Source organism: Pipistrellus kuhlii, unplaced genomic scaffold (genome assembly GCF_014108245.1).
Source record: "Pipistrellus kuhlii isolate mPipKuh1 unplaced genomic scaffold, mPipKuh1.p scaffold_m20_p_4, whole genome shotgun sequence".
Classification (NCBI taxonomy): Eukaryota; Metazoa; Chordata; class Mammalia; order Chiroptera; family Vespertilionidae; genus Pipistrellus; species Pipistrellus kuhlii.
Window position 1 is genome coordinate 90115607 of NW_023425540.1, and position 25931 is coordinate 90141537.

General features: G+C 53.6%; 1 protein-coding gene and 1 long non-coding RNA gene across 2 annotated transcripts; both read right to left on the minus strand.

Moving 5' to 3' along the window:
* Positions 1-10441: 10441 nt before the first annotated feature.
* On the minus strand, positions 10442-11846 carry LOC123651179. The gene is made up of 2 exons (XR_006739709.1): positions 10847-11846; positions 10442-10787 (listed from the first exon to the last, which is right to left on the minus strand). It is a non-coding gene; the product is annotated as an uncharacterized LOC123651179 (long non-coding RNA).
* Positions 11847-13314: 1468 nt separating this feature from the next.
* MMP25 (matrix metallopeptidase 25) lies at positions 13315-25016 on the minus strand. The gene is made up of 10 exons (XM_036409862.2): positions 24643-25016; positions 24146-24278; positions 22568-22706; positions 22182-22474; positions 15434-15610; positions 15230-15314; positions 14980-15062; positions 14187-14339; positions 13846-14103; positions 13315-13606 (listed from the first exon to the last, which is right to left on the minus strand). Exons 1-10 carry the CDS (start codon positions 24760-24762, stop codon positions 13335-13337), a joined length of 1713 nt encoding a protein of 570 aa, XP_036265755.1. The 5' UTR covers positions 24763-25016; the 3' UTR covers positions 13315-13334.
* Between the last annotated feature and the right edge of the window lie 915 nt (positions 25017-25931).

A 25931-nucleotide genomic window follows, 5' to 3' on the forward strand; every position in this document is an offset into this window, starting at 1 on the left:
TAGTTTTTGCCCATTGAGTATGACGGTGGCTGTGGGTTTATCATATATAGCTTTTATTATGTTGAGGTATGATCCTTGCACTCCCACCTTATTGAGAGTTTTTATCAGGAAAGGGTGTTGGATTTTATAAAATTATTTTTCTGCATCAATTGATATGACTTTGATTTTTATCTTTCAATTTGTTTATGTGATGTATCACATTTATTAATTTGCAGATATTGTACCATCCTTGCATTCCTGGGATAAATCCTACTTCGTCATGGTGTATGATCTTTGTGATGTTCTGCTGGAGCCAATTTGCTAGAATTTTGTTGAGGATTTTGGCATCTATGTTAATGAGGGATATTGGCCAGTAATTCTCTTTCATTGTGTTGTCTTTATCTGGTTTTGGTATTAGGGTGATGCTGGCTTCATAGAAGGAGTTTGAAAGTGTTCCTTCCTCTTGAATTTCTTGGAATAGTCTGAGAAGGATAGGTTTTAGTTCTTCCTTGAATGTTTGGTAAAACTCTCCTGTGAAGCCATCTGGCCCTGGGCTTTTGTTTGCTGGAAGCTTTTTGATGACTGCTTCAATTTCTTCCTAAGTCACTGGTCTATTGAGATTTTTAGATTCTTCCCGATTGAGTTTTGGAAGGTTGTATTTTTCTAGGAATATGTCCATTTCCTCCAGGTTGTCCAGTTTGTTGGAATAGAGTTGTTCGTAGTATTTTGTAACAATCCTTTGTATTTTGGCAGGGCCTGTTGTTATTTCACCTCTTTTGTTTATGATTTTGTTTATTTGGGTCCTCTCTCTTTGTTTCTTGGTTAGCCTGGCTAGAGGTTCATCAATCTTGTTTATCCTTTCAAAGAACCAGCTCTTGGTTTTCTTGATCTGATGTATTGTTTCTTTGGTCTCTATGTCGTTTATCTCCGCTCTGAGTTTTATTATTTCCTTCCTCTGCTTACACTGGGCTTTTTTTTGTTGTTGTTGTTGCTCTTTTTCTAACTCTTTGAGTTGTAGAGTTAGATAATTTGTTAACATTTTTTTCTTGGGTTTTTTTTTTTTTTTTTTTTTTTTTTTTTTTTTGCAGTAGACTTGTAGAGAGATATAAACTTCCCTCTTAAAACTGCTTTTGCTGTGTCCCATAGATTTTGGATTGTTGTGTTTTCATTGTCATTTGTTGCCAGGATGTTTTTAATTTCTTCCTTGATTTCTCTGGTAACCCAGTCTTTGTTCAATAGCATGCTGTTTAGTCTCCATGTGTTTGATTTCTTTGGATTATTTTTATTGTAGTTAATTTCCAGTTTTATGTCACTATGATCTGAGAAGATGCTTGATATGATTTCTATCTTCTTGAATTTGAAGAGACTTTGCCTATGTCCCAACATGTGGTCTTTGAAAATGACCCATGTGCACTTGAGAAGAATGTATATTCTGTGGCTTTGGGGTGTAATGTTCTGAAGATATCGATTAATTCCATCTGGTCTAGTGAGTCATTTAGGAATGATATTCCTTTGCTGATTTTTTGTTTAGATGATTTGTCCAAAGGTGACAATGGGATAGTAAAATCACCTACTATGATTGTATTGCTATTAATCTCTCCCTTAATGTTCTCCAGCAGGGTTTTTTTTTTTTTTTTTTTATGTATTTGGGTACTCTCTTATTGGATGCATATATGTTTACCAGGGTTATTTCTTCTTGTTGGATTGCTCCCTTTAGTATTATGAAGTGGCCTTTGTTATCTCTTTTTTTTTAAAATATATTTTATTGATTTTGTACAGAGAGGAAGGGAGAAAGATAGAGAGTTAGAAACATCGATGATAGAGAGTCATCGATCAGCTGCCTCTAGCACACCCCCTACTGGGGATATGCCCTAACCAAGGTACATGCCCTTGACTGGAATTGAACCCGGGACTTTTCAGTCCCCAAGCCGACGCTCTATCCATTGAGCCAAACCGGTTTTGGCTGTTATCTCTTGTTATGTCCTTCACTTTGAGATCTAATTTGTCAGATATAAGTATTGCTACCCCAGCTTTTATTTTTATTTTTTATTTTATTTTTTTCATTTTCGTTCGCCTGGAAAACCTTTTCCATCCATTCACCCTCAGTCTGTGCGTGTCTTTTTGTCTGAAGTGGGTTTCTTGTAGACAACAGATATATAGGTCTTATTTTCTTATCCAATCCGTTACCCTATGTCTTTTGATTGGAGCATTTAATCCATTAACATTTTTTTCATTCTTTTATTTATTATTTATTTTTTTATTTATTTTTTAAATCATTCTTTATTGTTCATATTGTTACAAAGGTTCCTCATTTCTTCCCCACTCCACCAGGTTCCCACCCCACCCTCCGCCCCCTCCCCATCCCCCATTGTCCTCATCCATAGGTGCAGTTTATGTTCAGTCTCTTCCTCCCTCTCTTTCCCCAATAGTAAATCCCTTTTAAGATAGTAAATCAGTTACTTAGCATTTTCTTATATCAATAATACCTCCACATGCCCAATGATACACTTCACACAAAAGACATTTCCAAATAGGTCAACCAGCCTCATCCAGGCCCCACCCAAGGCACTCACAGATCAACACAGATCAACACCCCAGCCCTATACTAACTCAACACATCCAGATCTAAGCCTTCATCACTTGATTCAGCAGACCCTCAAGTTCCCACAAAAGTTTCCAGCCATGTCTGAGAGGCAGCCGTGGGGCAGGGGCAGGCGAGGAGCGAGCTGTTCCGGGCCTGGCTGCTCCGGGCCTGGCCTCTGTTGCTCTGGTTCGTTCCACAACCAGCTGCTCCGGGTCTGGTCACCGCCGCTCCCGACCTAGTTGCTCTGGACCTGGCTGCTGCTGCTCTGGGCCTGGCCGCTACCAGCCTGGCAGCTGCTGCTCCAGGCCTGGCCGCTCCCAGCCTGGCATCCGCTGGTCTGGGCCTGGCCGCACCAGACCTGGCTGCTCTGGGCCCGGCTGCCCCGGGCCCGGCCGCTCCCAGTCCAGCCGCTCCCAGCCTGGATGCTCTGGGCTTGGCTACTGCTGTTCTGGACCTGGCTGCTCCCAACCCGGCTGCTCTGGCCCCGGCTTCTCCGGGCCCGGCCACTCCGGGTCTGGGTGTTCCTGGACTGGCCACCCTGGGCTTGGCTGCCTCCGCCTCAGGCCTGGCTGTCACTGTCCCAGGTCTGGCTGCTCCATTGCTGGCTGTTGTTGCTCTGGTTCTGGTTGCTGCTGCTCTGGGGCCTGGCCATTGCTGCTTTGTGCCTAGGCACTCTAGGCCTGGCCATCGCTGTTCCAACATTCTGTCCTTTTTTTAAAAAAAACGCATTTATGTTGCATTGTTGGCTGGTGAGTTGAGTTCTGACTTAGTCTTTGATTTTTCAAGATCTTCTTTGTATTCTTTCTTAAGTAATTTTACTATCTTTTGCTCTCACTTGATTTCTTCACATTGAGAACTTTGGTTTCTTCCTCCTTGTCCTGGGAGCTCAGCAGGTTGGCCTGTGGCACCCCTTTGTTCTCCGCGGGCTCCCGCGCTGCTCCAGCCTGTTGCCGGGGTCGGCGCCGCCCAGGAAGCAGCCCCCGGCCTTGGCTCCATTGCCCACGCTCAGAGGTCGATGGCTCAGGGGCGCCCCCCTCCCCTGGGGGCCCAGTCGCCCGGCTCCCTGCCGGCGCCCGGCTGGCTGGTGTCCGGCAGAGGCTCCTGCTCCCTGTCCCATTCCTCCAGTCTGGAGCTTTTTTTTTCTCCTTCCTGCTAGGGGAGTCTAGGATCAGAGTCAACAGACTGTCCTCTGCGCGCAGTGCGCGCGACTCTGGGGGCTCCGCTTTTTGCCACTCCCCTGGGATTCCGCCTCACAGCCCCGTCTCCCCCTGCCCGAGCCTGGGTCCCCAGGGTCTGGTCCAGGACTGGGGTTCAGAGCAGTCCGGACTGAGGCTCAGCGCCGCCGGAGGCTTTGTTTCTTCTGGCTAGGGTAATCCAGCATCAGAGTCAACATTCAGTCCTCCGCTCGCAATGTGCGCGCGACTCCGGGGGCCCTGCTTTTCGCTGCTCGCTTGGGATTCCGCCTCACAGCCCCGTCTCCCCCGCCGGAGCCTGGGTCCCCAGGGTCTGGCTCATAACTGGGGGTGAGCGCTGCCGGTTCGGGGGTTCAGCCCAGGCTGGGGGTTTTATTTCCTTCCTGCTAGGGAACGCCAGGCAGCACCCAGCCCTCTCCTCCTCTCCGGCTGTGACCTCTCCGCGCGCACGAGCGCGCAGCATGTCTCCGTACCTTAGGCTTTTTTTTTCAGCTCCTCTGATTTTCCTTCTGGTTTTCTCTTTCCTTCTTGTTGTAGAATTTTCAGTCAGTCGACTACCTGTAGCTCTGGGCGATGTCCACTCTACATTTTAGTTGTATTCCATTGAAATTGTTGTGTGTTGCTGCGGTTAGGTGTCTACCCGAGCAGCCATCTTGGATCCTCTCTCCTAATCCATTTACATTTAAAGTTATTATTGATAGGTACTTATTTGACGCCATTTTTATTCTATACTCCTGTGCTCCTTCTTCACTTCCTATTTCTTTATTTTTACAGTATACCCTCTAGCATTTCTTGCATTGCTGGTTTGGTGATGATAAATTCCTTTAGTCTTTTTTTGTTTGTGAAGCTCCTGATTTCACATTCAATTTTGATTGATAGCCTTGCTGGGTACAGTATTCTTGGATTCAGACCCTTCCTTTGCATGACTTTGTATATTTCATCCCATTCCCTTCTGGCCTGATGAGTTTCTGTTGAGAAATCAGTTGCTAGTCTGATGAGGGTTCCTTTATATGTAACTTCCTGTCTCTCTCTTGCTGCTTTTAAGATTCTTACTTTGTCCTTGGTGTTTGCCAATTTAATTATAATGTGCCTTGGTGTCGGTCTTTTGGGATTCATTTTGCTTGGGACTGTGAGCTCCTGGTATTTGTGTGGGGTTTTTCTTCTCTATCTCAGGAAAGTTTTCTGTCATTATTTCTTGAAACAGTTTTTCTATGCCTTCCTCAGTATCCTTTCCTTCTGGAACCCCCATTATTCTAATATTGTTTTGTTTTTTATTGTCCCAAAGTTCCCATAGGCTCTCCTTCTGCTTTTAATATTTTTTTTCTAGAAGCTGCTCTAATTGGGTATTTTTTTCCATCTTGTCTTCTAGCTCACTGATTGTGCTTCTGCTTCTTCTAGACTACTATTGATGCTTTCTATTGAGTTCTTCATGGTTGCTATGTCATTTTTCATTTCTTCTTGGTTCATCTTCATTTCCTCTTGGTTCTTCTTCATTTCCTCTTGGTTCTTACTCATATTGTCAAATTTGTCTTCCATTCTTTTTAGCCATCTTATGATCATTACTCTGAATTCTTGATCTGGTAGGTTGCTTGCCTATAACTCGTTTACTTCCTTTTCTGGTGATGCCTGATTTTCTTTCATATGTGGGCTGTTTCTTTGTCTCCTCATGGTCTCTCTTTTCAAGATGTCTGATTATGTATATCTCTCTCTCCTTTCTGTGGAATCTGCGTGTCCACACCGACCGGGGCTCCACAGCTGCTCAGTGGTCTCCACAGTTGTGGTTTTTTCAGGTCTCAGATAAGATCCCCAGTTGAAGCTCTGATGTGGCTGTGAGAGGCAGCAAGTACAGGTGTTTACCTATGCTGCCATCTTCCCAGAATCCCCAATATCATTTTTTTTAAAAATGTTTCAGGGCCGAGGTGCCTAAAGTGCCGCTGCTGCCGCAGAAGCCCCCACTGCAAAGCCCTGTGAAGCTTCCAACACTGTCGCCTCCCACCTGGCACTCCACTTGGTTTAGAGATTCACTTGTTGATAAATATGTATTTGTTGTTCATAATTTTTATCTTTACTTTTTTCTTCTTCCTCTTCTTAAAAAATACCTTTCACCATTTCAAATAATACTGGTTTGGTGTTGATGAACTCCTTTAGCTTTTTCTTATCTGTGAAGCTCTTTATCTGCCCTTCAATTCTGAATCATAGCTTTGCTGGGTAGAGTAATCTTGGTTGTAGGTTCTTGCTATTCATCACTTTGAATATTTCTTGCCACTCCCATGTTGGCCTGCATAGTTTCTGTTGAGAAATCAGCTGACAATCATATGGGTGCTCCCTTGTAGATAATTAACTGTTTTTCTCTTGCTGCTTTTTGTTGTTGTTGTTTTGTTTGTTTGTTTGTTTGTTTTAATTTATTTTTTAAAATAAATCTTTATTGTTCATATTATTACAAATGTTCCTCTTTTTCCTCCCCTCCATTGCTCCCCTCTACCAGGTTCCCACTCCACCCGCTGCCCTTTCCCCACCCCCAATTGTCCTCATCCATAGGTGCACAGTTTATGTTCAGTCTCTTCCCACACCCCCCTCTTCCCTTTTCCCCCAAGAATCATCAGTTCACTCCCCTTCCATACCTCTGATTCTATTATATTCAACAGTTAATATTGTTCATCAGATTTTATTTTTAATTCCCTTGGTTTTTAGATTTACTTGTTGATAGTTACACATTTGTTGTTCATAATTTTTATCTTTATTTTCTTCCTCTTCCTAAAGAACCCCCTTCAGCAATTCATATAATTCTGGTTTGGCTGTGATGAACTCCTTTAGCTTTTTTTTTTTTATTTGTGAAGCTCTTTATCTGGCCTAGATTATCTTTGCTGGGTAGATTATCTTTGGCTGTAGGTTCTTACTATTCATCACCTTGAATATTTCTTGCCATTCCCGTCTGGTTTGCATGGTTTCTGTTGAGAAATCAGCTGACAATCATATAGGTGCTCCTTTATAGGTAACTACCTGCTTTGCTCTTGCTGCTTTTAATATTCTCTCTTTGTCTTTTGCCCTTGGCATTTTAATCATGATGTGTCTTGGTGTGATCCTCTTTGGATTCCTTTTGTTTCAGGTTGTGTGTGCTTCCTGGACTTGTAAGTCTATTTCTTTCCCCAGGTGGGGGAAGTTTTCAGTCATTATTTCTTCAAATAGGTTTTCAGTATCTTCCTCTCTTTCTTCTTCTGGCACCCCCATAATTCTGATGTTGGTACGCTTGAAGTTGTCCCAGAGGCTTCTTATACTATCTTCAAGTTTTTCGATTCTTTTTTCTTTTTGCTTTCCTGGTTAAGTGTTTTTTGCTTCTTTGTATTTCAAATCTTTGACTTGATTCTTGCATTCCTCTAGTCTGCTGTGGGATCTCTGTATATTTTTTATTCCAGTCGGTGTATGTTTAATTTCTAGTTGGTCTTTTTTCATATCCTCGAGGGTCTTTTCTGGGAAATTCTTGAAAAACCTTATAACTGTGGTTTTGAACTCTATCTCCAGTCATTTGTTTTCCTCCATTTCTTTAGTTTGTGATCTGTTTCTTTGTCTCCGCATTTTTGCTGCTTCCCTGAATTGGTAGGGTGACTTTGTCTGAGGCTACCCAACAGGAGCTACAGTGAGAACTACAGTTTTCTCCTCTTTGCTTGGGGTTTGGAAGTTTTGGAGCTGTCTGACCAATGCTGCAGTTTGTTAGGTTAAGCTGTGATAGGGCAGGCCATTTATATGCAAAAACTGCTGTGTGGAGTTTGGGTAAATTTGTAGATTGCGCGGGGCGGGGTCTCAGGGAGTCACTAGGCTAAGGCGTGACAAACAGTGATGGCTGCCAGTCAGCTGTCTCTGCGTTTCCGAGTTTCCAAGTCCCCATGTTCCGTGCCCCAGGGCAGTAAACAATGATTGCTGCATGCACCTCTGCAAGAAAGTCACCTCATTTTCCGACCCAATGGCAGACAGTCCAGCTTCTCCCCATAGGAGTTTGGGTCCCTAGCATCTACCCAGAAACTGGAGTTCAGAGTAATCAGAACTCCAGCTTGTCTCACTTGGGGTTGAAAAAGGCAGTGCACCCAGATGCCTGCTGCCAGCCCCATTCGCACACCTCCATACCTCAGCTTTTCAGCGCTTGTCTCAGTGCTCTTTTGTTTTTCCTTTTGGTTGTAGAACTTCCACTCAGCCAGCTTTCCTGTGATTCTGGGTGATAGGCGTTTTGTCTTTTAGTTGTAGTTTTGAAATTGTTGTGCGAGGCAGCAATTTAGGTGTTTACCCATACTGCCATCTTGGTTTCTCTCCCTGCACACTTATTTTTTATTTTTTTATTTTTTAACAGACTTCACAAGGGCAGGGCCCAGGTCTGTTTATTCCCTAGAGAATATAACATAATAGGTGCTCAATAAACATTTCTTAACAGAATATCTCTCTTGGTCCTACTTTCTTTCTTTTTTAATTACTTTATCCCCCTGCACACTCTTGCTACCTGATAATTCCATTTGTGAAAGAATGTAGGAGACTAGCAGTTGGACTCTGTACCCAGTTAATCACTGTCCCTAATACACATTCAGAAAATCACTTCTCCTCCCTTAGTTATCTGGTCCTGTAAGAGCTATTTATCTAGATACTCCCAATCTACAAGGGTCATGAGCCAAGGATGTAACAGGTTAATTAGAGGGAGGTCACTGGCATCATCCTCGATGGACATTAGATACAATCTAAGTTAATCATTCTGATTCTTGAAGGTGGGGCGGTCAAGTGTTGGGGGAGGGGAGAGCTGTGAGAGTCCACTACAGAAGCATAATAGTTAGGGAACAAAGAAATTCAGAAATATATAAAGAGAAAATCTCATTGTCTAAGATATTGTTCAGGATCTGGATCTTAGAGTCCCCTGAACCAGCAGTGCTGCTTTGAATAAAGGCTTTTCCTGAAACCTCAGAGAGGAAGGGAGAGTTCGAAACATCGATGAGAGCCAAAACCGGTTTGGCTCAGTGGATAGAGCGTCGGCCTGTGGACTGAAAGGTCCTGAGTTCGATTCCAGTCAAGGGCATGTACCTTGGTTGGGGGCACACCCCCAGTAGGGGGTATGCAAGAGGCAGCTGATCGATGATTCTCTCTCATTGATGTTTCTAACTCTCTATCCCTCTCTCTTTCTCTCTGTAAAAAATCAATAAAATATATTTAAAAAAGAAAAAGAAAAAAGAAAAAAAGAAACATCGATGAGAGAGAAACATTGATCAGCTGCTTCCTGCACACTCCCCATTGGGGATGTGCACACAACCAAGGTACATGCCCTTGACTGGAATAGAACCTGGGACCCTTCAGTCGGCAGGCCTACGCTCTATCCACTGAGCCAAACCGGTTAGGGTGAATTGGTTCCTTCTGAAGCTGCAAGGGAAGGCTCCTAGGGTTTGTAGATGCCGTCTTCATGTTCACATGGCATTCTCCCTGTAACCATGCCTGTCTGCTAACTTCCTACTTTTATGAGGACACTGGTTCAACTGGATGAGGGGTTACCCTAGTGACCTCATTTAACCTCCCTTCACAAAGACCCAGTCTCCTAGTAAGGTGATATTCTGAAGTAACTGGGGGTTAGGACTTCAGCATACGAATTTGTGGAGGAACAAAATTCATCCCCTAAGATCCTCAAAGAGAACCTGGCTCCTGAGAGGCCACTCATGAGCCTCATAAGGAAAGAGCTATACATCACACTTCCTTAGTGAAAGTCTCACCTGGGTTAACTGGACCTCAGCTGACATCTCCCTGTCCCTTAAAACCCCATTCGATTGTCTGAAAGCCCCTTTCCACACTAGGAAGTCCAGATCCTTCCTTGAGCTGTCTTTGAATTCCAGGATGGAAGAGAAGGGAGCTGCTCCTGTTTCAGGTACAAGTGTTACTTCTGGGCTTTGTCTGCCGAAGCCTGGCTCCCTGAGCCCCCACAACACTCCACTCCTCCATGACTGTCGCACAAAAGCCACCATCTGAAGACATTCTGTGTTTCATTGGGCACTGCACCACTTTTTAAAAAAAAATGTTTTTATTGATTTTATTTTATTTATTTTTTTGAGAGAGAAAGAAAGAGGGAAAGAGATAGAAACATTGATGAGAGAAATACATCAGGGCTCCTTATACAGGTTCGGGGTGCTTTCCCTGTAGAGAGAGTCAGATTGGCTGCCTCCTGCACACACCCCCACCAGTGATTGAGGCTGCAACCAGGGCATGTGCCCTGACAGAAAAGCTACCTCTTTAAAAAAACAAAACAAAAAAAAACCTTATTTTTTACAGAGAGGAGGGGAGACGGATAAAGTGTTAGAAACATTGATCAGCTGCCTCCTGCACACCTCCTACTGGGGATGTGCCCACAACCAAGGTACATGCTCTTGACTAGAATTGAACCTGGACCCTTGAGTCCGAAGGCCGACACTCTACTGAGCCAAACTCTATCCCAGTTAGGGTGCTATCTCTTTTTTTATTTTTAAAATATATTTTTATTGATTTCAGAGAGGAAGGGAGAGGGAGAGATAGAAACATCAGTAATGAGAGAGAATCATTGATCTGCTGCCTCCTGCACGCCCCCTACCTAGGATCAAGCCCAAAACCTGGGCATGTGTCCTTGACCAGATTCAAGCCCGGAACTCTTCAGTCCGCAAGCTGAAGCTCTATCCACTGAGCCAATCCAACTTAATAAGCTTTTAAAATACAAATTTCCCCCTCCTTGTTCTTAAAAGGGATCCTGACAGAGCCTCAGATGGCTTACAGCTCTCAGGTCATGGACTGGTCATAGGTGTGCTTGCCTTGATACACAGCAGGCACTGTCGGTGCTCACTGGGACTGCAGCCCACAGCCCCAGCTCCAGGGAGCACCGTGGAGCAGGACGCTGCATAGCAACCCTAGAAAAGGTCACTAAGTGATTCCAACCATAGGGGTGACCCATATCAACTGTGGCCATCAGCGTGGCTCCGTAGGGGACATGGAAAGGTTGGCTCCTGGGAGAACACGGCAGAGACACAGAAAAGCCACAAGGCTGCCTCCTTGCCCATCAGGCCACCCCACCCCACCCCAGCTTGCTCAAATGCAGACTTCTGGCCACATCCCAAGAGAAGATTGAGGATGAGGGCATGGAATTTGCATGTTAAAAGTTCCCTGGGTGATGCTGATGTGGAATGTTCCAGAAGCACAGTTCCAGAGGCACTGATTTGGATCCCGAGTTCTGTGGAGAGTGGGCCATGAACGAGATGGCTCCGGTTTCACCCACTCATCACCCAGGAGTGCTGAGGAAGCAGGGACCCAGGTTAAGAGGGCGCTCAATCTACTGTCTTTCCGTCAGCATTGAGCGGACAGGAGCCAAGCAGTTCTCCTTGAGGGAACTGCAGACACGCAGTGTGCAGGCAAAAAGAGGTTTTTACAGATAGGGAGGGTGCCCTGTTGAATGGAACAATTCCGGATTCAGAGTGGTGACTGGCAAGGAGGTCCAGGGCCAGCCTGTGGAAGGTCACCCTTGTGGTCATCGGTGTCACCCAGAACGTACAGCACTGGTGCCCAGGGTGGTCTCAGGCCTGGGTCCCAGTTCCCCTCCCATGTGGTGTTGACTGGGACCTGGTGGAAGCGGTACTGGGTGAGAAACTTGGGGAAAAGTGAGGGGGGAGGGAGTGCTGCGGTTCTGTCTCCCAATGGGGCCTGTCCTCTAAAGACCCTGGCACCTGAGCAGCTGTTGTCAGGCAGGGCTTGTGCTGCAAGGAGTCAGCAGGCTGTGTTCTGAGAAAAGCCAGCCATTCTGGGAAAGCACAGTCCTGGGAAGGCCACCCAGCGTCAAGGCCAGGGGGGAGGAGGCTGAGCACTTCCTGTGTGCGGTTCCAGGGCACGCCTTTGTCTCCCACCCACCCCACCCTTTCCCCCCGGGCTTAGCTCTACCCACCTTGCTGGGCTGCCCTGGGAACAGGATGGAGCTGGGCAGCGATCACCACCCCCTACAGGCCGGTGGTGGGAGGACGGGCCCGCCATGTAGCTAGCGTCCTGTCCCCCCTCAGCGGGGGGCGATGTTCCCCTCAGCGGGAGGCGGTTTTCCCCTCAGCGGGAGATGTCCCCCCTCAGCGGGGGGCGGTGTTCCCCTCAGCGGGGGGGGGGGGGGCCGATGTCCCCCCTCAGCGGGAGATGTCCCTCTCAGCAGGAGATGTCCCCCCTCAGCGGGAGGAGGTGTTCCCCTCAGCGGGAGATGTCCCCCTCAGCGGGAGGCGATGTTCCCCTCAGCGGGGGGCGGTGTTCCCCTCAGCAGGAGGAGGTGTCCCCCCTCAGCGGGAGATGTCCCCCTCAGCGGGAGGAGGTGTCCCCCCTCAGCGGGAGGAGGTGTCCCCCCTCAGCGGGAGGAGGTGTCCCCCCTCAGCGGGAGGAGATGTCCCCCTCAGCGGGAGATGTCCCCCCTCAGTGGGAGATGTCCCCCCTCAGCGGGAGATGTCCCCCTCAGCGGGAGGAGGTGTCCCCCCTCAGCGGGAGGAGATGTCCCCCTCAGCGGGAGGAGGTGTCCCCCTTCAGCGGGAGGAGGTGTCCCCCCTCAGCGGGAGGAGATGTCCCCCTCAGCGGGAGGCGGTGTCCCCCCTCAGCGGGAGGAGGTGTCCCCCTCAGCGGGGGGGGGCGATGTCCCCCCTCAGCGGGAGATGTCCCCCTCAGCGGGAGATGTCCCCCCTCAGCGGGAGATGTCCCCCCTCAGCGGGAGGCGGTGTTCCCCTCAGCGGGAGATGTCCCCCTCAGCGGAGGTGTCCCCCCTCAGCAGGAGGAGATGTCCCCCTCACCGGGAGATGTCCCCCCTCAGCGGGAGATGTCCCCCCTCACCGGGAGATGTCCCCCCTCAGCGGGAGATGTCCCCCTCACCGGGAGGCGGTGTCCCCCCTCAGCGGGAGGAGATGTCCCCCTCAGCGGGGGGGGGCGATGTCCCCCCTCAGCGGGAGATGTCCCCCTCAGCGGGAGATGTCCCCCCTCAGCGGGAGATGTCCCCCCTCAGCGGGAGGCGGTGTTCCCCTCAGCGGGAGATGTCCCCCTCAGCGGGAGGTGTCCCCCCTCAGCAGGAGGAGATGTCCCCCTCACCGGGAGATGTCCCCCCCTCAGCGGGAGATGTCCCCCCTCACCGGGAGATGTCCCCCCTCAGCGGGAGATGTCCCCCTCACCGGGAGATGTCCCCCCTCAGCGGGAGGCGGTGTCCCCCCTCAGCGGGAGGAGGTGTCCCCCCTCAGCGGGAGGCGGTGTTCCCCTCAGCGGGGGGCGGTGTTCCCCTCAGTGGGGGATGATGGCCCCCCTCAGCGGGAGGAGGTGTCCCCCCTCAGCGGGAGGCGGTGTCTCCCCTCAGCGGGAGGCGGTGTCCCCCTCAGCGGGGGGCGGTGTTCCCCTCAGTGGGGGATGATGGCCCCCCTCAGCGGGAGGAGGTGTCCCCCCTCAGCGGGAGGAGGTGTCCCCCCTCAGCGGGAGGAGGTGTCCCCCCTCAGCGGGAGGCGGTGTCCCCCTCAGCGGGAGATGTCCCCCCTCAGCGGGAGGCGGTGTCCCCCTCAGCGGGAGGCGGTGTCCCCCTCAGCGGGAGGAGGTGTCCCCCCTCAGCGGGGGGCGATGCCCCCCACCAGCAGGGGCAGCAGGAGCAGCAGGAGGGACACGGACAGCCGCCCAGCCGCCCGGCTGATCTCACACTGACAGTCGCAGGGTTCGGACTGGATCGTGGCTCTGGGGGGCCTGGGGGGGCGGGGGCCGGCGCTGGGGGCCGGGCAGTCCAGCCACTGGGGGCCCATGGGCCGGGGGGAGTCCGGCTCGGCCTTGACGGTGCCCTTGGGGAAGCGCCAGTAGTGGGCGCCCTTGAAGAAGTAGGTGTCCCCTGCGGAGGAGGTGGGGGAGAGGGGGAGAGAGAGAGAGAGAGAGAGAGAGAGAGAGAGAGAGAGAGAGAGAGAGAGAGAGAGAGAGAGAGAGATGCTGGGCTGGTGCGGGCTGCCCGAGCCCTGCCCACCCGACGGCTCCTCGAGGTTCCCCCTTTTCCTCCCTACGCCCCCGGGGGTGACCTCTAGTCCCAGCCCCAGGGCCAGCCGCTTGCAAGCCGCCGGGCGCGGGCTCTCCTACCGTCGTTGCTGACGGCGACGTCGTCGGGGCTGGGAGGCGCGCCCTCCCAGAGACTCAGGTCGCGCGGGTAGCCCGGGTCCGGGCGCGCGGCCGCCTCGTCGAACCGCCAGTAGCGGTGGCCCCGGACCAGGTAGGTCTTGCCGTTGAGCGGCCACGAGAACACGGCGTCCACCTCCTCCCCCTGCGGCAGCCCCAGCTCGGCCAGCGGCCGCGCGGCGCCCTCTAGCTGCCGGTCCTTGAACACCCAGAACCAGGGGCCTGCGGGCAGGGAGCCTGGTGAGGGAGGGAGCTGGGTGCCCCTCCCCCTTGGCCCGGCCTCGCCCGTGGGGCGCCCCACTCACCACTGAAGAGCAGGATTCGGCCGTCCCGGTGCCGGGTGTAGGCAGCCTGGATGACATTCACCTTGGGGGGCAGACCCTCCCAGAAGCGGTGGAGCCGGGCAGGCCGGGGGGACACCAGCTGTCCTGAGGGTTGGAGGCGCCAGAACCAGGGGCCTGTGGGAGAAGGGGTGGGCCTGGAGCGAGAGATGGCAAATGGCCTTGTCCCCCAGGGTGTGCGGGCGGCTGGGACTTAGCGCTGGGTGAGAGGTCCATCTGGAAACCAAAGTGTCCAGTGGCTCTAGGTGATGAGACGTCCCGCTTTTCGTGCGACAAACTGTTAAAAATCGGGACTGTCCCGCCAAAAGCAGGATGTCTGGTCACCTTACTAGGGTGACCAGCTGGCCCGGGTCTTTCCTTCTACCGCCACCCCCAATGTGTGTGTGTGTTTGTCAAATACAAGCAAAAGTTTGTGTAGAAAGTCACACAGGTAGAAGAAGTGAGCCCTGGGATAAGGGAGCCAGCTGAGCTGGCTGGGTTCAGGAAGCAAGTTACAGAGGCAAAAGTAGGGCTTAGGAGAAACAGCAAGGCCACAGCCTGGGGGAGGTAGGGGCGGAAAGGCTCCGGGGAGCCTCAGAGAGTGTGCTCTGGGGAAAGAAAGGGGTTGGGGAAGGGCAGTGCCTGGTGTGCTCCACAGAGAGCCACTCCCACCCTCCTTGAAAGTCCGTGTCCTGGGAAACCCCACAGGCCTGGTGGGTCACCCTCAGTGGGCAGGAGACCAACTCTGTGGGGCCGAGGAATATCCCAAGTGACTCACCTTTGAAGAAGAAGGTTTCCCCACGGATGTTGGCGATAGCATCAAAATTGCCATCACATCGATCAGGGACAGGAAGGGAGGGGCTGAGGAGGAAAGGAGAGGTGAGGAGAAAGGGGTCAGGGCTCCTCCTCTCTGTACTTCACCTTGAGGACAGCCCTGGGGGGACTCTTACTGAGCCCCCGCACCAAAGAGGACACCCTGGGGAGGGGAGGCTGCTCACCCAAGATTGCAAAGCTGGAGGAGGACTCACCTTCCTGGGGGCTGGGCGGGGGGCAGAGGAGGAGGAGCCAGGGGTTTCCTTGTGGGCTCATCATATGGGGTTTGGGGTGCTTTCCCTGAGAGAGAGAGTCAGAGAGACATGTGTTCCCCGACCCTGCTGCAGATGCCACATGGGGAGCACCCTCCAACCCCCTCTCACCCCACACTCCCCCCCCCCACACACAACTCCCTGTACCATAGAGCTGCTGCAGGCCTTCACGGTCATCCTGGGACAGCCGGTACTTGGTGGGATCGCCGACAGGACCCTGGTAAAAGGGCCTCATGATGGAGTCAGGGGCAGAGGAGTGGCCCAGGCCCAGGGCGTGGCCAAACTCATGGACTGCCACTGCAAACAGGTCTGTCCCCTCACCATCTGGGGAGGAAGGGAGACTGGGCTGGAGCTGGAGCTGGAGCAGCCAGGAACAGGGCAGTGAGGAAGCCCCTGGGAGCGGGGCCTGCTGGCAGCCAGGAATAGCCAGGAGACCCTCAGAGGAGGAACAGCGTCCTCTGCCCAAAAGCCTCCCTGAGCCACTTCAGCCTTCCTGTAGGAGTTGACTTATTCAGACAGTATTTTTGCTCAGCAGTGCCAGACCCTGGGATCCTGGGCTTACATGGCCGTGGTCGGCAAATTACGGCTCTCGAGCCACATGCGGCTCTTTGGCCCCTCGAGTGTGGCTCTTCCAGGAAATACCACGGCCTGGGCGAGTCTATTTTGAAGAAGTGGCGTTAGAAGAAGTTTAAGTTTTAAAAAATTGAGCTCTCAAAAGACATTTCAATCGCTGTTGTACCATTGATATTTGGCTCTGTTGACTAATGAGTTTGCCGACCACTGGGTTAGGGAAAGGTCAGGAGGAGACAGTCTGGCCCAAGGAAGACTAGCCTCACTGACGTAGGCCTGACCAGAGAGAGATGGGGGAGGGGAAGCAGGAGACTGGGGTGCACACAGTTCCCTCAAGGAAAGTCCCAGCCCTTCCAGTTTCCCTCTCCCAGCTCCAGCCGGTGGTCAGAGGTCCCCCCCACCCCTCGACACCCTCCGCACTCCCACCCATGAGGAATGCTGCTCAGTCACCTTGGCCTCTGCTCCTGAGACCTTCAGAATCCTGCTCCCACCCCCATGGTCCTCCCCCCTCCCCTCCTCCCATCTCTGTGGCCCTTTCCCATCTCTCCCTCCCACAGCCTCTGCCGCTCCCCACCCCTCTGGGGTCCTGGCCTCTCCTCCCACCACTGCAGCCCCCATCCATCTCCTCAGAAGCCGCAGCCTCAGCATGCACTCTCTGACCACAGTCTGCTGGCCTGGGTGCTCAGCCTCACTCCCTGCCTCTCTCTGCACACGGAGGCCTCTTCCTTGGGGACCCAGCCCAGGCGCCAGAAGCAAGCCTCTCTACATTCCCAGCTGCTGGCCAAACCTCAGCTCCTCTTCCATGCGCAAGCTTCCTGCTGGCCCCCCGCTTCGCAGGTGAGAGGCCAAAAGAGACAGAGACAGTGAGAGGGGCGAGGAGCCCCCAGGAGGCATAGCTCCCCCCCCCCCATGTTGATTTACTTCATGGAAACCTCTAACCGGCATCGGCAGTGCTGAACATGGCTTAATTGGACGTGGCCTAGGAACTGAGAAGCAGTTTTCTCTCAGCTGCTAAGTGAGAGTCTAAGAGGGAAATGTGTAAGTCGTAAGAGGAGGAGCAAACACTTGTCCTCATTTACTCCTCACAAAACCCCCACCTCCCACCACCGTTTCCAGGCCAGGACACCGAGGCACTGAGAGGCTGAAGCGCAGGCTGTGCTGGCCCGCTCTCAGCAAGGACCTCCGATGGTCTTGTTCACACTCAGGGGTCCTGAGGAGGTCCTGTGCTGCCTGTGGTTCCCGTTGCTCTGGGTCCTTTTTCTGAGAAATGAGGAAGTTTGGTGGGTTTTTGTTGTTGTTGTTGCTGCTGCTGTTGTCCTCACATGAGGATATTTTTTCCATTGCTTTTCAGAGAGAGTGGAAAGGAAGGAGGGAGGGAAGGATAGAGGAAGAGAAGGAGGGAGAGAGAAAGAGAAGGGAGGGAAGGAGAGAGAGAGAGAGAGAGAGAGAGAGAGAGAGAGAGAGAGAGAGAGAGAGAGAGAGAGAGAGAGAGAGAGAGAGAGAGAGAGAAACATCGATGTGCATCGGCTGGTTGCCTCCCCGACTTGTCCTACTGGGCAAACCCCAAAACCTAGGTATGTCCCCTTGACTGGGAATCCATGCTTGGGCCAACACTCTAACCACCTAATAACACTGGCCAGGGCGAGTGAGGTGTCTTAATCATGTAGGACTCTTTCACCTTTCACTGCCCCCCCCCCCCCCCTTGCCTCTCCTTTGGCCACACCCCTTCCTTGCACTCTTCTCATGCTATGCAGCTGGGGGAAATTACCCAACAAAGTCAAACATCAACAGCACAACGATTGAAATTTCTTTTGAGAGCCAAATTTTTTAAACTTAAACTTTTTCTAATGCCACTTCTTCAAAATAGACTCGCCCAGGCCCTGGTATTTTGTGGAAGAGCCACACTCAAGGGGCCAAAGAGCTGCATAAGGTTCGAGAGCCGCGGTTTGCCGACCACAGGTCTATGGTCGTTCTCAATACCTTCTCTTAACCTTGCCCTGGGCCTCGGCTGGAAGCTGCTTTGCTCTCAGGCACTCAGCCTCAATTCCAAGCCCACCGCCCCTCAAGTTACCACCCAGGTCCAGCCCCCAGCTCTTAGGCGACAGATGCTGACAAATGCATTTCCTATTTCAAGACAGGCCGCCCTATGTAATTTCCTGTGTACCCAGAACGGATAGCTTCACCACTACCACCACCATCCCTGCTCCCCACCCCCGCTCACCTGCTGCCCTGCCCTGTTCCAGGACCCTGCCTTGCTCAACTCCTCAAGGACGAGAACAATGCCCCACCCATTCGTCCATGCCTGCACCCTCCCCTGCTTCCATCCATCCATCCGTCTGTTTATCCGTCCATCCACCAACCCTTCCTTCCTATTAACTCAGTCGGCATCCTGAGTGCTCTCAAGAGCCCCGCATCCTAAGACACTCCCTAGACCTGTCCGTCCACTCCCTCAGTTCCTCTCACGCCTACCCCTCCTGTGGTCTGGACTCTTCCCCCATCCACCAAGCCTACAGACACCAAGGTCACTTCATTCCCACATGGCCAAATCCAAGTCCATGTCACTCACGGGATCGGTTTGCCATGCTGGCCACTTCCGCTTTCAGTCTTGTTCTTGATCACCTTTTGGCCTGTTCTTTCTTTATTTCTTTGATTTCCCCTCCCCTGATGCCTTCCCCTTTACTATGGGGCTCTCCACAGCTCTATATTTGACCTTCAAATGCCACACTCTCCTCCTCACCAACCCTCCAGGACCTCCGACTCTCAAATCTGCCAGCAGGCTCAGACCAGACAGCAGCCGGCCATGAACAGAGCACGACTCTGTGTCAGGCCTTGTGCAGAGAGCAGGAGGCGAATTACTCACTTAATCCGTAAATCCACACTACCAACGGGTAATGTTATTCTCATTTCTCCGTGCAAAAACTAAGCACAAAAACTAAGCACACTGAAGTCAAGTAACTTACACACATAGCAAACAGAGGACTATAACCCAGCCTTGAGTTCTGCTTCAAGCTTGCAATCTTTTGTTGTGTTTTGTTTTTGAGAGGAAAAGAGAGAGAGAAAGAGAGGTAGGGAGAGAGAGAGAGAGAGAGAGAGAGAGAGAGAGAGAGAGAGAGAGAGAGAGAGAGAGAGACATTGATAGGCTGCCTCCTGCATATCCCCAACTGGGGATGGAGCCTGAAACCTAGGCATGTGCCTTGGGTATCAAACCTACAACCTTTCAGGGCAGGGGATGACACCAACCCACTGAACCACACAAGCCAGCAAGAACTTGTGTTGTTAGCTGAGGCCGGTTTAGCTCAATGGATAGAGCGCCTGCCTGAGGACTGAAGGGTCCCAGGTTCGATTCCAGTCAAGAGCATTGCTTGCGGGCACATCCCTGGTAGGGGGTGTGCAGGAGGCAGCTGGTCAATGTTTTTCTCTCATCGATGTTTCTAGCTCTCTATCCCTCTCCCTTCTTCTCTGTAAAAAATCAATTAAATATATATTTTTTAAAAAGAGCTTGTGTTCTTAAATGCTGTGTCACACAGTCTCGCTATTGTGGCTACTAGCTGTACCTTGCCCAAAACCTCTCTGAGCCGGTGTGCCGATGCCCTGGCTGCCCCCGCCTCAGAAAATGGCTCTCTCTCCCTCCCAGGCCACCTCTGCCCAGCAGGTCACAATGGCGGGCGGATGCAGGACGAGGAGAGCTGGGCACGTGGCCTCCAGGGAGGGCCAACTATGAGGCACCCCTAGTGCTCCAGAGCTCCGAGCCGGGTCAGGCTCCTCTGGCTGAGACCACATCCTTGCTCAGCTCTTTCCCCAGGCTCCTGCTTCCCGTTCCCCTGAGAACGTACCCCTGAGAAACTGCTTGCCTAAGAATTTACGTCGAGCTCCCATTCTGGGGAACCTAACCTAAGTCACAGGAGCCCAAGCTCATGAGCCACATGTGGCTCTTTGGCCCCTTGAGTGTGGCTCTTCCACAAAATACCACGAGCGGGTATTTGATTGAAACTTCATGGCCCATGTGCAGAAGTCGGTTTTCGGCTCTCAAAAGAAATGTCAATCCTTGCCGAAACTGGTTTGGCTCAGTGAATAGAGTGTCGGTCTGCGGACTGAAAGGTCCCAGGTTCGATTCCGGTCAAGGGCATGTACATTGGTTGCGGGCACATTCCCAGTAGGAGGTGTGCAAGAGGCAGCTGGTCGATGTTTCTCTCTCATCGACATTTCTGGCTCTCTATCCTTCTCCCTTCCTCTCTGTAAAAAATCAATAAAATATATTAAAAAGAAAAAAAGAAAAAAGAAAGAAATGTCAATCCTTATCCTGTGGATGTTTGGCTGTGTTGACTAATGAGTTTGCCGACCACTGCTCTAGAGCAATATTCTGAACCACCAAAGCATGCACTGGCTGCACCGACTGCCCATAGCTCTACAGACACATACCCACGTAAACTTACCCCTACCTTCCCGCAGCCTGCTGCTCCTGCCCCCACACTTCCCACCTGCATTACCAGGACTGTCCTCCAGAGGCCAGCACGCCAACCTCCTATACCCTTTGTCCCCAGGATCCAGTCAGACCCCAACCTTGACCCATCCTGATTAAACGTCCCTCAGAGCCACCCACTGCCCTCCATTCACCAACCCCCATCTCCCACCACCATCCTCGAGTTGGCTCTGTACCAACTGTCCGCCTGCCTGCCCTATCTTGCCCTGCACCTCAGCCAGTAGCACCTCTAGAATGCAAAACCTTCCACATCGATTCCTACAGAACCCTACAATTCAGATGCCTCCCAGTGCTCCCCAAGGCCCCTTTGTGTGATATGAAACCTCCCACCCCCCCTCCTGACACTGTGCTGTTTGCCTCCCAGCCCCCAATGTCCTTGGCCACCTCTCACCCCAGTGCTCTCATCCCTGACCACATGACCATCCTGCACTCGGCCAGCTCACTGGCTTGTGCTTCCATATTGAACCTCACCCCCTCCCTGTATACTCTAGGAGAGCAGGGCCTGGTGTGCTAGTTGGCACTCAGTGTGTGTGTGTGTGTGTGTGTGTGTGTGTGAGTGAGAGAGAGAGACAGAGAGAGAGAGACAGAGAGAGAGAGCAGAGTCACTGCTTCCAGGAAGTCTCCTGCAGCCCAAAGCCTCAAATCAGTCCTCTCTCTGAGCACCCGCAGGCTTGAGGACTTCCCTGTTGTAACTCCTTGTGGTTGTGTCATGATGTGTAGCAACCGCCTCTTACTCTTCTGACTCAGGGGCTGCACAGAACTGCGTTTTTGCCTTTTTAAGTTCTCGGCCCCAGCTCGGAGCTGGGCACTCACAGGCCTCTTGGATGGGTCGTTTTCTGTGTCAGAGTGGCCAGATGATGGCGCCCAGTTGCTTGGTCAAATGCTAGCCTCGATGCTGCTCTGGAGGTTATTTTGTAGGTGCAATTCTAAGTAAAGCAGATTACTCTCCATTCTGTGGGCAGGCCTCACCTAATGAGCTGAAGGGCTTAAGAGCAAAACACTGAGCTTTCCCGGAAAAAGAATCCTGCCTTCGGACTGCAACATAGAAAGCCTGCTTGGGTTTCCAGCCAGTTGGCTGGCCCTACAGATTTTTAAAAATATATATTTTATTGATTTTTTACAGAGAGGAAGAGAAAGGGATAGAAAGCTAGAAACACTGATGAGAGAGAATCATCGATCAGCTGCCTCCTGCACACCCCCTACTGGGGATGTGCCCACAACCAAGGTACATGCCCTTGACTGGAATCGAACCTGGGACCTTTCAGTCCACAGGTCGATGCTCTAGCCTAGGGGTGCCGAACTCAATCAGAGAAGGGGCCAAAATCTAAAATCCAGCCTAAATCGCGGGCCGAATGGTTTACTGAACAGTCATAAACTGTCATTGTGATGGAAACGCAGCGGAGTGCAGTGATGACAGCGCGGTGCGGGCCACATTGCAAGGCCTGGCGGGACGGATTTGGCCCGCGGGCCTTGTGTTTGACACAAGTGTCTAGCCACTGAGTCAAACCGGTTTCAGCTGGCCCTACAGATTTTGGACTCAAAATGGCAACATCAATTCTCATCTGAACTTCCAGCCTGGGGACTTGCCTTACCGATTTTGGACTTGCCAGGACCACAATTCCGTATACCAATGCCTTAAAATGAAGCACACCCATGTGCTTGCGCGCGCGCGCGCGCACACACACACACACACACACACACACACACACACATCGTATTGGTTCTGTTTTCCTGGAGAAGCCCAACGGATACCGCCTCCATCAACAAATGTAATTTAAACCTAATTCTTAAAGGACAGACAGACAGACCTGAGGAGAGGACTTCTCAGAAGAAGGGACATTGTACCTTTTGACCCAAAAGTCCAGATTTCTTCATCGTCGAAGTGAGTGTCCCCGGAGATGGAATGCTCCCCGGGGAAGAAGGCGTGGGCGAGGGTGCCCCCCTGCCCATCGAAGGGGTAGCTGTCCTGGTGGTAGGCCCGGACAAAGTCGATGAGGATGTCCGGCTCCGGTGAGCCCTGATGACCCACCTCCTGGAACTTGAGGCCGGACTCAATGCCCCAGGTGGTCAGGGCGTGGTGCATGAGAATCCGCACGGTCTCCTGGCTCAGCGCCGAGCTCCGGGGGAAGGAATCTATCCTGGGGAAAGAGGGATGGGGGTAAGGACAGCCGGGGAGACAGAGACCGGGGCCCAGCAGGCCAGCCCAGGGCGGGGCAGGCACCAGCACCTACCTCCATGTCAGGGTCTGCTTCTTCCAAGTACTGCCGCTCAGAGCATAGCGCCGGCGCCGCCGCCTGACCAGCTCCGCCACCCCCAGCACGTCAGGCAGAGAGCAGCGGGGCCTATGCATGGTGGCTATGGTGACTGGGTCTGTGGGACGGGTTGGGGGAGCGGGATCAGCAGGACAACCTGCCATAGCCATGATGCCAGCTAACTTCCCACATGGGAAACGGGTTCAGGGAGATTAAGACATGTGCCCCCACTTGGATTGGAACCCAGGCGGTCTGATTCTGTAAGCCAGCTCATACCAACGGGCACCTGGCCCTGGAGGGCCTGGCTGCCTCCAGTGGTGCTCAGAGCCTCAGGCGGGGAACTTCCCGGAGCCCTGTGGGTGCAGTGCAGACTCCTCTCTGAGGCTGGAAACCCCTAGGAGGGTGCCCACACCCACACCAGAGGCTCCAAGACCCTATCTTGTCTAGATAAAATCTGCCCAGAGTCCCCATGCCGGCTGGGCCTCTGGTTTCCTGTGACTAACCACCCGCTCCTGGGTGAGAGCTGCCTGGAACCCCCTTTTCCAGCTGAGCTCATTTTCCGGCAGACTCCTCCGCCTCCACAGACGGTCAGACCTCACCTCGATGGCGGAGGCCACGACGTGTCACTGAGCACGTGTGGATGCCAGCTCTGCTGGGCAGCGGCCAGGGCAGGGGAACACCCTGCCTTCCCTCACCGCCAGCCAGGAACCCACCACTTCTCTCTTCTTCCCCATTCAACCCGACAGATGAGCCTCTTAGCTCCGCCTCCAAAAGGCACTCTGGAGTCCACCGTGTCTCATCACACGTCCCGCCATCAGCCCTTGCCCGCACCCGGCACGACCTCCTTGCCGGCCTCCGTGCTCCCCACCCACCATTCTCCATCAGCAACCAAAGGAAATAAATGTAAAGCTGCAATACAGACCATGTTGCCTTCCTCCTTCAGACCCTTCCATGGCTTCTGGCCGTGCTTTGGAATCAAACCCAAACCCTTTGAAGCCCCCCCACCCCACCCCCAACCAGGCCTCTGCTTAGCTCCTTAGCCCTCTCTCCTCACAGGTGCACAGCCTGTGCCAGCCACAGAGCCTCTGCATTGGCCTGGTACCCTCTTCTCCCGCATCTTCCCCGCGGCTGGCTGCTCCTCGGGATGTCCTGTGAGTTCTCTGTGTCATAGGAATTCCTCTCGGCTCCCGTGACTCCTGTCAGAGGACCCTGACCTGGCCAGCCCAGCCCCTCAGCGCTATTAGCGTTTTATTTTCTTCGAAAACACCACTCTCTGAAATTGTCCTGCCTATTTCTGTTTCTGGCCTCCAGAATGTGTCTGTCTCCGGAAGGTTAGCTCTATGAGAGCAGGGACTTATCTACTTTGCTCACTCTGGGTCCAGGCCTGAAATGGCCTCTCACATAAGCGATTCTCATACATTTTTGGTATTTCTTGGGTGAGGGCCTGAGTTCAGCAGCGTCCTAACCCCCTTGACTCTGCACAGGCTGAGGTTTAGGAACAGCTGGGTAATGGTCAGGCTGGTGAGTGCGGAGGGAGGCAGGGCTGGGGGCACCTACCCAGTTGGCCGGTCTCGGGCAGCCCAGCAAACCTCTGCATCACCTTGATGGCATCCTGAAGCTTCTCAAGGCTCTGCAGCTGGGCCTGGGCTGGGTGGGGAGGTGGCAGGTAGCCATAGCGGGTCAGCCAGTCCTGGGCGGTAGGAGTGAGCAGGTGAGGCGGGCAGGGCGGGAGCGGTGGGACTCTGCTTTCTGCAAGCCTCGCCGCTCACCAGTCCGGAGCCGGGGCGCCCCTCTCCAGGCCCTGCCCTCCCGCCCTGGGTTGGCAGTCTTCTAGCCCCCGAGTCCTGGTGCCCAACTCCCCCGCCCCGTCCCATTCCAATCTTCAAACCCTGGTTCCAACCCCGACGCTTCCTAGAATCCGGGATCCCAGACCCCATCCGCACTCGGTCACTGCGGACACTGGAACCAGCGCTCAGCCTGACCTGGTGTCCGGCGCCAGCTCCCCTCTCCCCCCCCGCCCCTGCGGATCCCAGAGGCCGGGAGACCCCACTCACCAAGCCCAGGCTCACGTCCTGCGCCGCGGGCTCCGGGGCGAGCGCGGGCAGCGGCGGCGGGAGCAGCGCCAGGAGCAGCAGCGCCGGGAGCCGGCGCCCCCGGGGCCGGAGCCGGAGCATGGCGCGCTCCGGCCGGGGCAGCGCGGGGCTCCAGGGGGCCCGACCGAGCCGCCCGGGTCCGGGGAGGAGAGCGGAGAGTCTAGGGTGGGGCACCTGGTGCTGGGTAAGGGGGGTGGGAGGAGGATCGGGGACCGCTCAGGGGGCAGGGGTCCTAGGGAGCAGGGGGCAGGGGTATGTGGAGCCCAGCGGAGGGTCCAGGGGCGCTGGGCCTGTAGTGACGGATCCGAGGGGTCCCGGCCGGTCCAGTGCCGGCGGCGGCCCCTCCCTCGGCGGGGCGGCGCGGGGCGGGGCGGGCACACCCCGATTAGCGGTGAAAGCGCGGCGGGGAAATGGCCCAACTTTCTGACATCCAGCGAGACGGGGCGGGCCGGTGAACCCCCTCCAGCTCTGAGCCGGCCCGGGGGCAGGGCGAGGCGGGGCGGGGCAGGGTGAGGGGCTGGCGGGGGGAGGTTGGCAAGGAGCCCGGGCCGCAAGTTTCTCTTCCAGGTCCGAACGCCAGTGGGGCTCGGGGGCGCGGCTCACTTCTGCTTTCTCAGGGGACAGCCAGCTCGGCTGCACGGGAAGGAGCGGCTCCAGCCCCCTCCCCTCCCCCAGTCCCTCCCATCCCCCTCTCCTCCCCAGCCACAGCCCCCCAGACCCTACGCCAGGAGGAGGCGTCTCGCCTCCGCGGTCCGCGCGAGCCAGGCGGGTCGCAGCCGGTGCCCACTGTGTGCCCGGGGTGGGGGTGGGGGCGCCTGCTGGCCCGGTTCATCCCCCCAACCGCCTGGGCTGCGCGGGTCTCAGCCTCGGCGCGCGGGGTCCGGGCACCCCGAATCCCAGCCCTGGAGCTGCCCGGCGGGTGCGCTTCCCCCCTCCGCTAATCGGAGCTTCACAATCTAGTAACCGAACGACTGGAGCGCCTGGCCTGCAGCGTGCCGGGAGCGCGAGGGGAGCAGACCCTAGAGCAGGGATGGGACACACACACACACACACACACACACACACACACACACCCGCCTCGCCATGCCGCCGGGGAGCGCAGGGCTCGGAGGCCCGGCAGCTGGAGAAGGATTAGGAGGAACCACGGCACCTTGCGGGGAGGGACCGGAGAGCCGCACAGCTCTGTCTCTGGGCCGGGCAGCCACGGACCCAGGTGTGTTTTAGACAAAGAGCAGGCGGGACAGGAGCCA

Excerpts from the sequence above, each read along its gene's own strand:
- MMP25 (XM_036409862.2), bottom strand. The coding sequence starts at position 24,762 with ATGCTCCGGCTCCGGCCCCGGGGGCGCCGGCTCCCGGCGCTGCTGCTC. Across the intron at positions 14,340-14,979 it reads GGAAACCTTCTTCTTCAAAG|GCCCCTGGTTCTGGCGCCTC; the intron begins GTGAGTCACTTG and ends CTTCTCCCACAG. Across the intron at positions 13,607-13,845 it reads CGTCGCCGTCAGCAACGACG|GGGACACCTACTTCTTCAAG; the intron begins GTAGGAGAGCCC and ends CCTCCTCCGCAG.